Source organism: Humulus lupulus, chromosome 2, assembly GCF_963169125.1.
Source record: "Humulus lupulus chromosome 2, drHumLupu1.1, whole genome shotgun sequence".
Classification (NCBI taxonomy): domain Eukaryota; kingdom Viridiplantae; phylum Streptophyta; class Magnoliopsida; order Rosales; family Cannabaceae; genus Humulus; species Humulus lupulus.
Genome location: NC_084794.1, coordinates 285,526,698 through 285,544,756, shown reverse-complemented (window position 1 = coordinate 285,544,756; position 18,059 = coordinate 285,526,698). Strand labels below are relative to the sequence as shown.

General features: G+C 41.0%; 2 protein-coding genes and 1 non-coding gene across 3 annotated transcripts; 1 reads left to right on the top strand and 2 right to left on the bottom strand.

Moving 5' to 3' along the window:
* Window positions 1-10,613: 10,613 nt before the first annotated feature.
* Window positions 10,614-11,794, bottom strand: LOC133815622 (uncharacterized). Its single transcript, XM_062248438.1, has 2 exons — window positions 10,929-11,794; window positions 10,614-10,848 (listed from the first exon to the last, which is right to left on the bottom strand). Exons 1-2 carry the CDS (start codon window positions 11,792-11,794, stop codon window positions 10,614-10,616), a joined length of 1,101 nt encoding a protein of 366 aa, XP_062104422.1.
* Window positions 11,795-12,355: 561 nt separating this feature from the next.
* On the bottom strand, window positions 12,356-13,528 carry LOC133815621 (uncharacterized). The gene has a single exon (XM_062248437.1). It carries the CDS (start codon window positions 13,526-13,528, stop codon window positions 12,356-12,358), a length of 1,173 nt encoding a protein of 390 aa, XP_062104421.1.
* Window positions 12,873-12,979, top strand: LOC133820466 (small nucleolar RNA R71). The gene has a single exon (XR_009886874.1). It is a non-coding gene; the product is annotated as a small nucleolar RNA R71 (small nucleolar RNA).
* Window positions 13,529-18,059: the final 4,531 nt, after the last annotated feature.

The window sequence follows — 18,059 nt, the reverse complement described above, 5'->3', positions numbered from 1 at the left end:
CATCTGTATATCCTTCTAATATCGAAGGAAATTTGGAGTAGTGAAGGCTTAGTCCTTTGGTTTTCTTGAGATAACCTAGGACTCTTCCAATTGCCTTCCAGTGATCCACACTTGGATTACTTGTAAACCTACTAAGTTTACTTACCACAAATGCTATATCAGGTCTAGTACACTGGGCAACGTACATTAGACTCCCTATAGCACTAGCGTACTCCAATTGAGCCACCGCTCTTCCTTCATTCTTCTCTAGTTTTACACTATGATCGAATGGAGTATTGGCATCTTTAACCTTGAGATGGTTAAATTTGTTCAATACTTTCTCAACATAATGGGCTTGCCCTAACGCAAAACCCCCACTATGTTTCTTTACTTTGATACCGAGTATGGTATCAACTTCTCCAAGATCTTTCATCTTGAAGGTTGATGATAGAAACCTCTTTGTTTCTTCTATCCCTTTCATGCTATTACTTAGAATAAACATGTCATCCACATATAAGCAAACAATGATCACATATCCCTTACAAGTTTTGGAATACAAACACTTGTCATTTCTCATGCCATTTCTTAGGAGCTTGTTTCAATCCATATAAGGATTTTACAAGTCTACAAACTTTATGTTCATATTTTGGTAGGACAAACCCTTTGGGTTGTTCCATATAGACCTCCTCATTGAGGTCACCATTAAGGATGCCATTTTGACATCCATTTGATGAACATACAAGTTGTGTATGGAAGCTAAAGAGAACAAAATTCTTATAGAAGTTGTTCTTGCAACAGGCGCATAGGTATCGAAATAATCGATACCCTCTTTTTGCCTAAACCCTTTAGCTTCTAATCTAGCTTTAAAGGTTTGGATAGTGCCGTCAGTGTGGTATTTTCTCCTAAATACCCACTTACACCCAATTGGCTTAGACCCCGATGAGAGGTCTACCAATTCCCAAGTGTTATTGGAAAGAATGGAATCCATCTCATCATTGATGGATTCTTTCCAAAATGCATTATGTCTCGATTGCATAGCTTCTCTATAAGTCTTAGGATCATCCTCAAAGAGAAGTACAATAGGAATTTTCCTAATGACTTCCTCTCTATTTCCTTCTACCATGTAGAATGAAATTCGTTGAGAATCTATTTGTAATACCCCGAATTCTCCGATGTGGTTAACGGCGTGAATAGTAGGCCGGGAGGGCCATACTTGCTTAATTGTGTTATTAATTGATAAAATGCATGTATATGTTGATTATATTATGATATGATGTGAAATGCATGCATGTGAGTCCATATTTTTAATTACAGGGGTGTGATGGTAATTTGGCCCGTTGAGGGTAAACTATTTATTTGGATGCATGTTGGTGATGTATTGTTAAGGCCACATTATAATGTGGATTTGTTCGAGCTATTCGACATGAGACGATCTTTAAGTATTAACGTAGCGGTTTAGTCATAACGGGATTAAGTTCGAGGCTCGGGGTGAGTCTCGGGATGTTTTAATGATTAGAACGTTGCCGAGAGTAAAAAGGGTAACGGGATATGAATTATTGGTGTTTGGGAATTTTGAGAATAACGGGAATTGGAGAGCGTTAATTATGATTAACGAAATAGGTGAAAGATGACGATTTTACCCTTGGGGAGACATTAGAAGCTTTTGATGACCTAGGGGTATTAAGGTCATTTTTCTTGGGTTATATATGTTTCAAGTGGCTGTAGAAAGTTGTAGAACAAAAACAGAGTAGCTTCTTCACCTTCTCGTACACTCATTTCTCTCTATCTTTCTTTCAGGTTCTTGGTCCTAAGTTGAGGTAGCAAGTTAGGAAATCAAAGCTTTGAGGTTGTGGACTTAGTTCATCATCTTAAGAGGATTCAAAACCAGTTGGAGGTAAGGAATTGTCTTTGAATTTCAGGTGTACTCTGTTTTTCTTATAGTTTCAGCTCTAGAATTTGATGTGGAAAGTTGGAATCAAGGGGAGTTCTTGGTGTTTGTGTGATTGGGTTTTGGTGAGGAGGTGATGTAGGTGAGGTTTAGGGGTTGAATTGGATGTTTTGGTAAGGTTTGGGATGTGTTTGGAAGGTAGGTTTCAAGAGGAATCGCAAGAATGGAGTTTCAGTGCAGCTGCTGGTCTGAAGCTGGCGCCCCAGCGCCAACCCTAGCACCCCAGCGCTACTCAGGGCAGAGAGCATCCCTCTCTATTTCTGGGACAGCGCCCCAGCGCTGGTGGGTGGCACCTAGGCTCTAGGCCAGTTTCAGGAAGTGTTGATTTTAGGGTTCGGGATGGTTTCTAAGGTTCGGGGGTTGGTTCCTTTGCTCCTTTTGAGTAGTTTGAGAGTCCCGAGAGTGGGGGATTGGTCCCGAGAGTGTGGTTTAGTTTGTAAACCATTCATTGATTTATTTTATTAATGGTTTCTAATTGGTTATGATTAGGTAACCGCTAAGAAGTTTAAAGGTTGATCGTTCTCAGGGGTCGTTCTTTTAATCATTCTAGCTCGAACCGGAGGTAAGAAAATTGCACCCCAAGTGTGACATGCACGGATATTCATGAGGCATGTTGGTTGTGTACATATGCGGCCGCTTGACCACCACGGCCAAGGAGTTCTCAGAGGAACTAGGGGGTTTACCCTATTTTTGTCGCTTAGGTCGGCGGGATTGTAAATGTAAAGCAATAATGACCATTTTGTACTGAGAACCACTTGTAAATGTTTTGTTTAGCTCTGCAGAGCAGTTTGTAATGAAAATCTCCATTTCCTTTTTATTGGTTTTATGCCTTAACCTATTAATTACGCTTAGAGCACGTTTTTGACCAAAGGACTCAGGTAGTGAGTCAAATTTCCGGTCCACCATTCACCGTAACTGTTCTGGGGTAGCCAGGGCGTTACAACTTGGTATCAGAGCAATGCCAAGGTTAAGGTTCCTGTAGACTGGTTGGGCATGTACACACATCATTGAAGTCAAGCTCGACTCTTGGTTTGGTAACTCTTTATGTAGTTATGTGCATAACTGCCTAAATATGGTGCAAATGCTTTACCTGTATACATGAGTCACTGTGTTGGCCTTGTGCCCCTGAAATATTATGAACTGTTATGTGATACATGCTGAGTGCCATAAACATGTATCTGCTTGTGCATATTGAATGACTGTGGAATATGATAACTGTCTTCTTGTTCTTGGACCGTGAGGCGGCAAGAGGTTTAGTTATTACTACTTGACTGGCCATATTGATTGTTGTTTCAGTAAGGTATCAGTGACAGAATGAACCCAGAACAGACAGACACTACAGCTGGCCAGAGTGGTCAGGATCAGAATAATGACAACAGTCAGGGTCAAGAGAATGACCAATCTCAGATTCCACAGCCAGCACCGGCAAACTGGCAGCAGTTGTTTAATGATTTGCAGGCTATAGTGTTGAAACAGGGAGAGGAGCTTCGTCTCCTGAGACAGCAACAAGTGCCTGCATTGGTTAATGTACCAGAGGCACCTTCTGTGTCAGTGCCAGCAGCATGGCAACTGCCTAAGGTTGTAAACAGATTGGAACCTCTTTATGAGCGGTTCAGGCAACAACCTCCTGTTTTTGAAGGCAGCGCTGATCCTATCAAAGCTGAACAATGGATGAGCATGCTTACCACTATTCTTGACTTTGTGAAGGTAGTTGGTAGTGAGAGGGTGGCCTGTGCTGCCTATATGTTTCGGGATGATGCCCGGATTTGGTGGGAGGTGGTTGGCTAGACCAAGGATGTTAATCTCCTGAGCTGGGAGGAGTTCCAGACCTTGTTTAATGAGAAGTACTATAATGATGCTATAAGAGCGGCGAAGGCCGATGAATTTATGAGGCTAACTCAGGGAAGCTTATCAGTTACTGAATATGCCTTAAGGTTTGATCATTTGGAAAAGTTTGCCAAGGAGCTGGTGCCCACTGATGGGACCAGGAGGGAGAGATTTCTCCAGGGGCTACAGCCCAGGCTAGCTCGTGACGTTCGCATCACCACTGTGGCAGGAATCACTAATTATGCACAGGTGGTGGAGAAGGCACTCACAGCTGAGAGTGCAGAGACTAAGATTTGGCGTGACAATGCAGCCAGAAAGGATTTTAGGAGGACAGTTCCTCCATTTGTTGGTTCTGGTAGGGGTGTTGGCCCCAGTGATCAGAAGAGGAAGGTTCTTGAAACCTTCCCAGTTCCAGGTCCTGACAGGAGACCTCGTGGTATTATAATAGGTCGTCCTGGGGGTAGTGAAGCCTGGAAGGCTCGTCCTGAATGCTCTAGGTGCAAGAGGCGCCATTTAGGAGAGTGTAGGGCAAAGGCCTGCTACTTGTGTGGAGTGGTGGGTCATCTTAAGAAAGATTGCCCTCAGATAGGGAAAGAAGAACCCAGAAAGGTGGACAGCTCGGCCCCAGCTCGAGTGTTCACGTTGACTCAAGCAGAAGCTGAGGCTTCCCCCTCAGTTGTTACAGGTCAGCTTCTTAGTGCAGGAACCCCTTATCATGTGTTAATTGATTCTGGTGCTACACATTCCTTTGTTGCTAGTAGCATTATTGATAGGTTGTGTAGACCTTGTGATTTCTATGCTGTGGGGTTTGGTACTTTGTTACCCACTGGAGAGATAGTGGTATCCAGAAGATGGGTCAGATCTTTGCCAGTGACAGTAGAGGGCAGAGAGTTGTCAGTGGACTTGATAGAGTTAGTTATGACTGACTTTGATATGATACTGGGTATGGATTGGTTGGCAAAGTATGGGGCAACTATTGACTGCAGAAGGAAGATGGTCACCTTTGAGCCTGAAGGTGAGGATCCTTTTGTGTTTGTTGGTGCTGTGCATGGACCCCGTATTCCTATGATTTTTGCGTTGAGGGCCAGGGATCTTTTGCAGAGAGGATGCATTGGATTCCTAGCCAGTGTGGTTGACACTACTCAGGTCATGCCAGTGAGACCAGAGGATACTAGACTTGTATGTGAGTTTCTGGATGTGTTTCCAGAGGATTTGCCAGGATTGCCACCACACAGGAAGATTGAGTTCGTTATAGAATTGGCACCAGGGACGGAGCCAGTGTCTAGAGCGCCATACAGAATGGCCCCAGCTGAGTTGAAAGTGCAGTTGCAAGAGCTGCTGGATATGGGTTTCATTAGACCTAGTTTCTCACCCTGGGGTGCGCCAGTTCTGTTTGTAAAGAAGAAAGATGGTTCTCTGAGAATGTGTATAGATTACAGGGAACTGAATAAGTTGACAATTAAGAATCGATATCCTTTGCCAAGGATAGATGATCTGTTCGATCAGCTGCAAGGTATGAAGGTATTCTCTAAGATCGACCTTCATTCTGGTTATCATCAGTTGAGGGTCAAGGAGGGAGACATACCGAAGACTGCCTTTCGTACCAGGTATGGGCATTATGAGTTTCTAGTTATGTCATTTGGATTGACTAATGCCCCAGCTGCTTTTATGGATATGATTAACAGAGTGTTCAAGGATTATTTAGACCAGTTTGTGATCGTCTTCATCGATGATATTCTGGTGTATTCTCAGACTGATTCAGAGCATGAACAGCATCTGAGGTTGGTTCTACAGAGACTGAGAGAGCATAGGTTGTTTGCAAAGTTCAAGAAGTGTGAGTTCTGGTTGTCTCAGGTATCCTTTCTTGGACACATTGTCAGTAAGGAGGGGATTAAAGTAGATCCAGCAAAGATCGAAGCGGTCAGAGATTGGCCAAGGCCAAAGAATGCTTCTGAGGTTAGAAGTTTCCTTGGATTGGCAGGTTATTACAGGCGGTTCGTGGAAGGGTTCTCGAAGATTGCTAGTGCTTTGACTGAACTGACACGCAAGAGCCAGAAATTTGTGTGGTCAGATAAGTGTGAGAACAGCTTCCAGGAACTGAAGCAGAGATTGATTACAGCTCCGATTCTGAGTCTTCCGAAAAACCAGGAGAAGTTTGTGGTTTACTGTGATGCTTCTCATCAGGGTTTGGGCTGTGTCTTGATGCAATCAGAGAAGGTTATAGCTTATGCTTCTCATCAGTTGAAGGAGTATGAGAAGAGGTATCCTACTCATGATCTAGAGTTGGCAGCGGTGGTTTTTGCTTTAAAGATATGGAGGCACTATCTTTATGGAGAGAAGTGTGAGATTTATACAGACCACAAGAGCCTGAAGTACTTCTTCACCCAGAAGGACTTGAACATGAGGCAAAGGCGTTGGCTGGAGTTAGTAAAAGACTATGATTGTGAGATTTTGTATCATCCAGGGAAAGCCAACGTGGTAGCTGATGCCTTGAGCCGGAAGGGTCCGGGGCAGATTCATGGTATAAGGCTGATAGCTAGAGAGTTAGCAGATGATATGACCAGAGCTGGTATTGAGTTGCTGCTAGGCCAGTTGGCTAACATCACTACATTCTACGCTATTAGTAAGGATCAAAGAGGGTCAGTTGGGTGATCCACAGCTGATCAAGATTAGAGAGGATGTTCTAGCTGGAGCATCCAGAGATTATACAGTGTTTGAGGTAGGCTTGTTGAGATACAAGGGGCGGATATGTGTTCTGTTAGACACTGCATTGAGGCGAGAGATTCTGGATGAATCTCATACTACACCTTACTCTTTGCATCCAGGCACCACGAAGATGTACCAGGATGTGAGATCGTTATATTGGTGGCCGGGGATGAAGAGGGATGTAGTAGAGTATGTGGCTAAGTGCTTGACATGTCAACAGGTCAAGGCTGAGCATCAAAGGCCGGCAGGGACACTGCAGCCTCTGGATATTCCGGAGTGGAAGTGGGAAGACATCACAATGGACTTTGTGGTGGGCTTACCCAGGACTACTGGTCAGCATGATTCTGTTTGGGTGATAGTGGATCGCTACACCAAGTCAGCTCACTTTCTGCCAGTGAGGACTACATATACGATTGATCAGTATGCAGATCTCTATGTGAGAGAGATCGTGCGGCTCCATGGTGCACCTAGGTCGATCGTGTCAGATTGGGACCCCACGTTTACCTCTAAGTTCTGGGGGAGTTTGCAGAAAGCCATGGGGACAAAATTGAAGTTCAGTACAGCTTATCATCCTCAGACAGATGGGCAATCTGAGAGGACGATCCAGATATTGGAAGACATGCTGAGAGCATGTGTGCTGGATTTCGGTGGGTCATGGAGTAAGTATTTTCCTTTGATAGAATTCTCTTACAACAACAGTTACCAATCTACCATTGGAGTAGCACCTTATGAGATGCTATATGGTAGGAAGTGCAGATCTCCCATCCATTGGGATGAGATAGGAGAAAGGAGATACTTAGGTCCTGATGCAGTTCAGAGGACCAGTGAGGCTATTGGGAAGATTAGAGGAAGATTAGAGCTAGAATGCTTGCTTCTCAGAGTAGACAGAAGAGCTATGCAGATCCCAAGCGCAGGAACGTGGAGTTCCAGGTAGGAGACTATGTTTTCCTCAGAGTCTCACCATGGAAAGGGGTGAGAAGATTTGGGAAGAAAGGAAAACTGAGTCCTAGATTTGTAGGTCCATTTGAGATCCTGGAGAGGATTGGTCAGGTGGCTTACAGGTTGGCTTTGTCTCCGACGTTGTCTGCTGTGCATAATGTGTTCCATGTATCAGCTCTTCGGAGGTATGTATCTGATGTGGGCCATATTCTGAGTTATGAAGATCTGGAGCTTGAGTCAGATCTCTCCTTTGAGGAGCAGCCAGTTCAGATACTTGACAGAAAGGACAAGGTCCTCAGGAATAAGACAATACCTTTGGTTAAGGTGTTGTGGAGGAACAGCAAGGTCGAGGAGGCGACCTGGGAACTGGAGTCAGATATGCGGAGTCAGTATCCCGAGCTGTTCAAGTAATTTCGAGGATGAAATTTCAGTAAGGAGGGGATAGTTGTAATACCCCGAATTCTCCAATGTGGTTAATGGCGTGAATAGTAGGCCGGGAGGGCCATGCTTGCTTAATTGTGTTATTAATTGATAAAATGCATGTATATGTTGATTATATTATGATATGATGTGAAATGCATGCATGTGAGTCCATATTTTTAATTACAGGGGTGTGATGGTAATTTGGCCCGTTGAGGGTAAACTGTTTATTTGGATGCATGTTGGTGATGTATTGTTAAGGCCACATTATAATGTGGATTTGTTCGAGCTATTCGGCATGAGACGATCTTTAAGTATTAACGTAGCGATTTAGTCATAACGGGATCGGGGTGAGTCTCGGGATGTTTTAATGATTATAACGTTGCCGGGAGTAAAAAGGGTAACGGGATATGAATTATTGGTGTTTTGGAATTTTGAGAATAGCGGGAATTGGAGAGCGTTAATTATGATTAACGAAATAGGTGAAAGATGACGATTTTACCCTTGGGGAGACATTAGAAGCTTTTGATGACCTAGGGGTATTAAGGTCATTTTTCTTGGGTTATATATGTTTCAAGTGGCTGTAGAAAGTTGTAGAACAAAAACAAAGCAGCTTCTTCACCTTCCCGTACACTCATTTCTCTCTATCTTTCTTTGAGGTTCTTGGTCCCAAGTTGAGGTAGCAAGTTAGGAAATCAAAGCTTGGAGGTTGTGGACTTAGTTCATCATCTTAAGAGGATTCAAAACCAGTTGGAGGTAAGGAATTGTCTTTGAATTTCAGGTGTACTCTGTTTTTCTTATAGTTTTCAGCTCTAGAATTTGATGTGGAAAGTTGGAATCAAGGGGAGTTCTTGGTGTTTGTGTGATTGGGTTTTGGTGAGGAGGTGATGTAGGTGAGGTTTAGGAGTTGAATTGGATGTTTTGGTAAGGTTTGGGATGTGTTTGGAAGGTAGGTTTCAAGAGGAATCGCAAGAATGGAGTTTCAGTGCAGCTGCTGGTCTGAAGCTGGCGCCCCAGCGCTGGTGGGTGGCGCCTAGGCGCTAGGCCAGTTTCAGGAAGTGTTGATTTTAGGGTTCGGGATGGTTTCTAAGGTTCGGGGGTTGGTTCCTTTGCTCCTTTTGAGTAGTTTGAGAGTCCCGAGAGTGGGGGATTGGTCCCGAGAGTGTGGTTTAGTTTGTAAACCATTCATTGATTTGTTTTATTAATGGTTTCTAATTGGTTATGATTAGGTAACCGCTAAGAAGTTTAAAGGTTGATCGTTCTCAGGGGTCGTTCTTTTAATCATTCTAGCTCGAACTGGAGGTAAGAAAACTGCACCCCAAGTGTGACATGCACGGATATTCATGAGGCATGTTGGTTGTGTACATATGCGGCCGCTTGACCACCACGGCCAAGGAGTTCTCAGAGGAACTAGGGGGTTTACCCTATTTTTGCCGCTTAGGTCGGCGGGATTGTAAATGTAAAGCAGTAATGACCATTTTGTACTGAGAACCACTTGTAAATGTTTTGTTTAGCTCTGCAGAGCAGTTTGTAATGAAAATCTCCATTTCCCTTTTATTGGTTTTATGCCTTAACCTGTTAATTACGCTTAGAGCACATTTTTGACCAAAGGACTCAGGTAGTGAGTCAAATTTCCGGTCCACCGTTCACCGTAACTGTTCTGAGGTAGCCAGGGCGTTACACTATCTCATCCACTACTAGACTTTTATGATTTTTAAGCCTTTGACTTCTTCCAGGTTCAAAGGGTTGCTTTATATCATTTTGAGAATTCTCATCTTGAGAATCAACTTTGGATGTAGAACCTTGAGAATTGTTCTCATATAACAAATTCTCCTTTAGAGATGTTGAAGCTTGAGAATTGTTGTCACATAGCATGTTCTCAAAGAATTCTACTTCTCTAGATTCAATCACAATATTAGACTCTAAGTCTAATAGCCTATAAGCTTTACTATTGTTGGCATAACCAACAAAAGCACACTTTATGGCTCTTGAACCTAACTTTGTTCTATTAGGTTCGTTTTTCTTACAATATGCAAGACACCCCCACACTTTGAAGTACCCTATGTTGGGTTTTCTTCCTTTCCATAACTCATATGGAGATATCTTATTTTTCTTCATCGGTATTCGATTAAGAATGTGACAAGCGGTTAAAAGTGCTTCACCCCATAAGTTGACAAGGTGGACAATGGCTTCGAGACCTTAGAAAAATCTTTGATAAATCTCCGATAAAACCCCGCATGGCCCAAGAAACTCCTCACTCCTTTAACTGAAATTGGAGGTGGCAAATTCTCTATAGTAGAAATCTTGGCCTGATCCACTTCAATGCCTTTACTAGAAATTTTGTGTCCCAAGAAAATCCCTTCTCTCACCATAAAGTGGCATTTCTCCCAATTAAGTACCAAATTCGATTCTTCATAGCGTTTAAGAACCGCTTCTAGGTGATCCAAGCATTCATCAAAATTAGACCCGAACACCAAGAAGTCATCCATAAAAATTTCGATATTTTTTCTACCATGTCGGAGAAAATAGCCATCATGCACCTTTAAAAAGTGGCTGGTGCATTACAGAGACCGAAAGGCATCCTTCGGAAAGCAAAGGTACCATATGGGCAGGTGAATGTTGTCTTCTCTTGATCCTCCGGAGTGATGGCAATTTGGTGGTAACCTGAATACCCGTCTAGGAAACAATAATAACCGTGGCTTGCAAGCCTATCAAGCATCTGATCCACAAATGGCAGCGGGAAATGGTCCTTCCTCGTCGCCTTATTTAGCTTGCGGTAGTCAATACAAATCCTCTATCCCATCACAGTACGCGTAGGGATGAGTTCATTGTTCTCATTTTTTACTACATTTATTCCTCCTTTTTTAGGCACCACTTGAACAGGGCTCACCCAAGCACGGTCAGAAATAGGATGGACTACCCCCGCATCCAACCAGTTAAGTATTTGCTTTCGAACAACATCCTTCATAGAGGAATTTAGCCTTCTTTGAGCTTCAATGGAAGGTTTGCTATCTTCTTCCATAAGAATTCTGTGAATAACCATTGAAGGGCTAATTCCTCAAATATCAGCCAAAGTCCACCCAATAACACGTTTATGAGCCCTCAAAACCTCAAAAGTTTTTCTACTTCACCTTTTGACAACAATGAAGATATAATAACCGGCAGCGTTTCTTTTTCCCCCAAGTACACATAACAAAGATGCTCCGGTAAAGACTTCAACTCAAGGACTGGAGGCTTCTCAATAGATGGTATGGGGCGCTCAGGCACTTGCCCCAATTCTTCAAATTTCTTCTTGTAATATGGACCATAAGAATTGATCCATTTCACATACTCATGAGTCTCCAAATCCTCCTCTTCATTATCACCACCCAACACCAGAGCCAATTCAAGAGGATCATTAGTAATCCTCTTTTTTGAAACCACCTCATCAATCACATCAACATTAAAGCAGCTATCACTTGCTCTTGGATAAGACATAGCCTTAAATACATTAAAGACCACTTCTTCCCCTTGAACTCTCAACCTCAACTCCCCCTTTTGCACATCAATAAGGGCTTGCCCGGTAGCCAAGAATGGTCTCCCAAGAATAATGGGAACCGTTGTATCCTCCTCCATATCTAGAACAATGAAATCCGCTGGAAAAATAAACTTGTCAACCTTGACTAACACATCTTCAATAACTCCCCTTGGGTGCTTGATTGATCGATCCTCGAGCTGAAGAGTAATAGTAGTAGGCTTTGCCTCACCAAGACAAAGCTTTCGAAAAACAGATAGAGGCATGAGATTGATACTTGCTCCAAGATCACAAAGAGCATGTTTGCATTCAAATTTCCCTATAGTACAAGGGATAGTAAAACTCCCCAGATCTTGAAACTTTTGTGGAAGCTTCCTTTGTAGAATTGCACTGCACTCCTCGGTAAGTGCCACTGTCTCAAAGTCTTTCAATCGTCGTTTCTTCGATAAAATCTCTTTCATGAATTTCACATAACTCGGCATTTGCTCCAAAGCCTCAGCAAATGGGATGTTAATGTGAAGCTTTTTAAACACCTCAAGAAACTTTGAAAATTGTTTGTCAAGGGAATTCTTCCGGAGTCGTTGTGGGTATGGGATTTTGACATTAGAATCAGCAACTACCGGTTGAATCTTCTCCTTGGTTGTAAGGCCTTCAGTAACCTTTTCCTCCACCCGGGGCTCAAATTTTTCATAACTCTCCTCTTCTACAACCTTTTTTTTCTTGAGTCCCCTTAAGAGAATGATCCTCAATTTCTTTCCCGCTCGTCAAGATAATAGCTTGACATTGCTCCTTAGGATTTACCACAGTATTGCTAGGCAAATTCCCTTGAGGCCTAGTATTCAACATATTGGCTAATTGCCCCACTTGCATCTCCAAATTTCTGATGGAGGATATAGTTTCAGTCATAAAATGAGTTTGAGTGTTGGTGAGAGTCAATAGGGCAGCTTGTAATTCACTAGGTTGTTCTGTAGGATTTGGCAGCCTAGGTTGCTGAGAGGTTGATGCTTGTGGTGGTGCTTGAGTCATAGGTCACTGATACCGTGGTTGAAACGGTTGTTGTTGGCCTTGATTATTTCTCCAGGAAAAGTTAGGATGGTTTCTCCACCCCGGATTATACGAGTTAGAGTAGGGGTTGTTGTAGGGCCTTTGAAAATTACCCACTGCCTGAACTTGACATTGTTGTGATCTAAAGCAGCTTGGCACTGGTCAAAAGGATGAGACCCCCCACACAATTCACACATTACTTGGGCTTGCACAACCTGGGCAGACATGGTATTTTGTTGCAACTGCTTAGTTAGAGACGCAACTTGAGCAGTTAAGGCTGTGATTGCATCTAATTCGTGAACCCCTGCAACCTTGTTATTACTGCCCGCTCGTTCACTTGGCCATTGGTAATTATTAGTGGCCATTTCCTCTAAGAGTTCATAAGCTTCATTAGAACTTTTGCTCATAAACGCTCCTCCCGCTGCTGCATCAATGATTGTGCGAGTGGTATTGCACAAACCATTGTAAAAGTTGTGGACCAACATCCACTTCTCAATGCCGTGGTGGGGACATTTTCTGATTAAGTCCTTGAACCTCTCCCAAGCATCATACAAGGATTCTCCCTCAAATTGAGAAAAGTTATTGATCTCCCCTCTCAGTTTAGCAGCCTTAGCAGGTGGAAAGAACTTCGCTAAAAACTTATGAGCTAGAGCATCCCAAATGGTGATAGTATTGGCCTCAAGTGAATTCAGCCAACTTTTCGCTCGGTCCCGTAGTGAGAATGGGAACAAACGCAATCTAATGGCATCATCACTCACCCCATTCATTTTGAAAGTAGCACACAACTCCAGGAAATTGGCTATGTGCATATTAGGGTCTTTAGTGGGGAGGCCACTAAATTGAACAACAGTTTGGACCATCTGCAATATAGCAGGCTTGATCTCAAAATTATTTGCCTCTACTGCTGGAGGACGGATGCATGAGTGTACCCCTGTGACAGTAAGGAGTACATAGTCCCGTAGAGCTCTTGGACGGGCAGGATTATGATTTTGTGGTGCTCCCCCGCTCATGTTTTCCACACTGTTGTTATTAATATCTGCTGTAACAACAGTGGAACTTTCAACCCTCTTGTTTTTTTTGTTTCGCTTGCACTCTTTCTCGATCTCAAGATTAATTGGAATTGGACTGTCAACTCCCCTTCTACTGCACATATAAGGAAAATGCCTGAGATAAAGAACAACCGCAGCCAAACAAATTAGAAATTATTTAAAAGACAGCCAAATTAGAAATAAAATTAACTATTTTAATATTGATAATTTTTCAGTCCCCGGCAACGGCGCCAAAAACTTGTTGCGAATTTTGTAGCTACGCAAGTATACATAATCGCTTTTGTAGTTTATTTCGGTAAGACCGATATCGTTCCCACGGAGACTGATTTATCAATTACCAAATAATTAATTTTTAGTTTCTATTTGACTAAGGAAAAGTGTATTTGTGAATTTTGAAAACAAGAAAACAGAAATAAAGGAAAATTGCAGAAATTAAATAATAACAAGAACACAAGGATTAAATTCACTGTAAAATAATTAGGAATCCTAATCTTCTCTACTTTCCACTCTATTATTCTTTAATTCAATTATTACTGAAACTCTTCTCACTGAAATGATAGGCATGCAAAAGTGTTAACTATTCGAGTTAAGAAATAGAAAACTCGACCTAATGTGAATTCCCTATATTTCTATGGTCAATTCAAACAATAGGAAGCAATGAATACAGCCATAAATCACATAAACCAATTTGATACTCTCGTTCTAAATTGAAATCTATGTCTATTCAATTTTAGCATATTCAAATCTTACTTTTCAGATTTTTATTCAAATTCATAATTCGTATGTAAAAGTTGATCAATCAATCACATACACAATAAACACAAACTGAATAAATTTCAGATGAAGAAGAAATAGAGAAATGCATTAAATCATAATAGAGTTTCAAGAGAGTCAATTAGAAAACCTAAATAGAAATTTAGTTCATGTTTATCATTAAGAAATCCATAAACATGAAATTAACATAAACGAAAACTAAAACTAAAAGAAAAGAAAAGAAAAGAAAAGAAAGAACTCTAGATGATCAATCCAATCTTCATCCAAAGCCTCCTTAGCCTCCTCTCCCAGTCCAGATATCAAAAAGTGCCTCATTCCCTCTCATTTATCGTCATTTAAACCTAATTAGTGTTTTGTTAAACATGAAATGACTAAAACACCCTTAATTAAAAATCTGCGTTTTTCTCTTTTGTAGACATATCCTGCAGTTGCAGGATGCCATTCCTGCGGTTGCAGGAATGCTCTAGAAATGTAGAAACTCCTCTGATGTTGCGGCCGCAAGACACACTTCTTGTGGTCGCAGGAAGTGCTCCGAAACACATTTTCCACCAATTTTTTTCATTTTGTCAATTTTTCCACCATGTTACCACACCTAAGTCACCTAAGCCCTTCGACACCTGAAAACATACAAAAACAAACGTAAAATAGAACAAAACAAAACAAACACCTAATACTTTTCCTAAAAAACACATAGATAAATGAGTCTAAAACTCATTTATCAAATGCTGGCTTGCCAAGCAAATCACCACTTACCAAGTTTCTACTCATTTCAGGAACATAAAGTACATTCACTAATGTAACTTTCTTGTCGGAGGTGAAGTAGACTTCAATAGTACCTTTGCCAAGTACCTTGGATTTGCCCTCATTGCCCATTTGAATCTCATGGTTTCCCTTTGACTCTTCAAAGGTCTTGAACAATGATTTGTCATAGGTGACATGGACGGTGGCACATGTATCATACCACCATCCTTTCACCTTGCCTTGGACCGCATTCACCTCACTAAGGGTAGCAACTATGTTTTCCTCTTGAGTTGTGTTCACCTTAGGTCCTTGTTGGTCTTTTCTATGCCTACACTCTCTAGCATAGTGACCCTTTTTCCCACACACAAAGCAAGGACCTTTCTCACCCTTAAACTTGTTTGGGTTGGTTTTTGGACCCAAAGGTTTCTCGTTACCCTTTTTCCCTTTGTTTTTGGGATGTTTTGGTTGTGACACCGCATTTGCTTTGGAAGTCTCTCCATTAGACCCCTCCACAAGTTTATCTCTACATATTGATTCCTCTTCGATTCGAATATTTTTTGGATTTCCTCCAAAGAATAATCCTCATTTTTATGAAGGATTCTTTTCCTATAGCTCTTCCAAGTTGGTGGTAATTTAGCCACTATATCACCAACTTGAAAGGCCTCGGGAAGCTCAATCTTTAGCACTTTCAATTTATTAACAGTTATTTGCAATTCATGAATTTGAGGAAGAATATGTTTATCACCAAAAAATTTGAAATCGAAGTATTGAGAAATCAAAAACTTTTTGGTACCTTCCTCTTCCGCCTTAAACTTTTTCTCAAGTGCTTCACATATCTCCTTGGCCGATTTGGTCTTGGTGTAGAGGTCATAGAGCCTATCGGATAGGGCGTTGAGGAAATGACCCCTACAAAGGAGATTGTCCTCCTCCCTCTTCCTTCTCTTCTCCACCTCCTCGGGAGTGTCTTTGTTGGATGGCTCGGCTAGAGGTGCCAAGGAAGACTCAAGGATGTAGGCGATTTTGAGAGTGGTTAAAAGAAACCTCACCTTGTCTTGCCACCTAGTAAAATTAGATCCATCGAACCTTTCTAATCTCACTAGGTCTTGGTTCATGATCTTGATTGTCTCCCCTTCCATTGAAACAAAAAAGGGCTAAGCTTTTGAATGTTAGGAAAATATATATTGCCTCAATGGATATGGGTAAGAATATTACAACTCTATGCAATAATATTACAAATAAATATAGATTGATTAAATAAGGTTACAACTCTATAACTGAAAGTACAAATAAACAAAAAAGAAGAAGAAGAAGAGAAGAAGGATGGAATAGTGAAAAATACAACTCTAAGCAAAAGATTACAAATAAAGTAAAAGTGTTTGGAACAAAAGAAGAAATGATTACAACTCTAAACAAAATTACAAGTAAATAAAACAAGAGGAATGAGAAGAAAAGCAATAGAGGAAATTATAAGAACAAAACAAAGAAAACTCTCACTTACACAACCTAAGTGAAGAGTGTTGGGGATCACCAACTTGAACAAAGTATAAAACCTTTCTCCAAAAGCTTATTTCCCCTAACTCAAGCACTAAGGGATCTCTCTCAGATATTGGAAATACTTTCTGGAATTATCAAGCCTTAAGGTGTTTCTAGCCAAGTACTCTAATGGATAGAAACATTGTGTCTTGCAAGTGAGCTATAGGCTCCTATTTATAGAGTTTAGAGACACCCTTTGAATTTCAAATTCCACCAACCCCCATGGCTGTTACCAATGTTTAATTGGATTAATATGGAATTAAAAAAGAGATTTGGGAGTTATTTGGGTATTTTGAGTCGTTCAACAAAGATTGAAAAAACTGAAAAATTTGTCAGTTTTTGGCCTGTGGCCGCGACCACTAGTCTCTGTCCCACAGGCCGCGACCACCAACATTCAGTGGCCGTGGCCACCGACCAATTTCAGCACAAAAAATGTGATGTTTTTCCAAACGGTTCCAAATCCTCCAAAATGATTTTGTAACTCCCAAAACACATTATTGGGGTTAAAATTATATCTCTAACAGCCATTTCACATATGACTTTATGACATTCATCTCAATATTGTGTAACAACAAATTTACACAATAAATGGTAATATTTGGAAGTTACAAATTTGTAACACCAAATATGTTACATTATTTGGATATATCTCATATATCTGAATATTGTAACTCTCTATTATATGTTACAATATGTGACACTCTTTGTCACATTTATTTAATCTAAAACATTATATTATAATATAATATTACATTATATTATAAAATAATATAACACTTGCTAGCCAAAAAACTGCTATCCGAAGTAAATGACAACAACATGGATTTCTTTAGAAAAAAAGACTTGTTTTACCATAACTTACAACCATAGTTGTCTTTTATTTAAATATATGTATCTTACTTTTGAATGTATGAAGAAACTATGTCAACTTCATCTCATTAAATGGTATTGAATGACTTTGTTTATTTCATCTTAATAGTGGAATGGATAAATCTTTGTCACTTTTATCTTATTAAGTTATGTGTGAATTAAGTGTGAACCAGGTTGTAACTCCCTGGTTACCCCAGAACAGTTACGGTGAACCAGAAATTTGACCCGCTACCCGAGTCATTTGGTTAAAAACGTGTTCTAGATGTTATTAACAGGTTAAGGTGAAAAACAATAAAAAGGAAATGATATATTTTATTAAGTATATAAACTTCTCATGAGATATTCAAAACATTTACAAGTTGTTTATTATACAAAATGACCACTACTATTTCAAAATATACAACCCCGCCCGCCTAAGCGGAAAAAATAGGGTAAACCCCTTAGTTCCTCTGAGAACTCCTTGGTCGTGGTGGTCAAGCAGCCGCATATGTACACATCACCACCTAAGCTCTCCACTTAAGGCTGGGTGAGCTTCTCTTTCCCTTTACCTGCACCACATAGCACCCATGAGCCAAGGCCCAACAAGAAAACAAAATAAAGCATGATATAATATCAACAATGATCATAATAATCATTCAGGACCATCAGTCCAAAACAGATAGGTGACAGTAGCAAAAGTCACAAAAGTGGGTACAGCTCCCTCTAGCCATGTGAC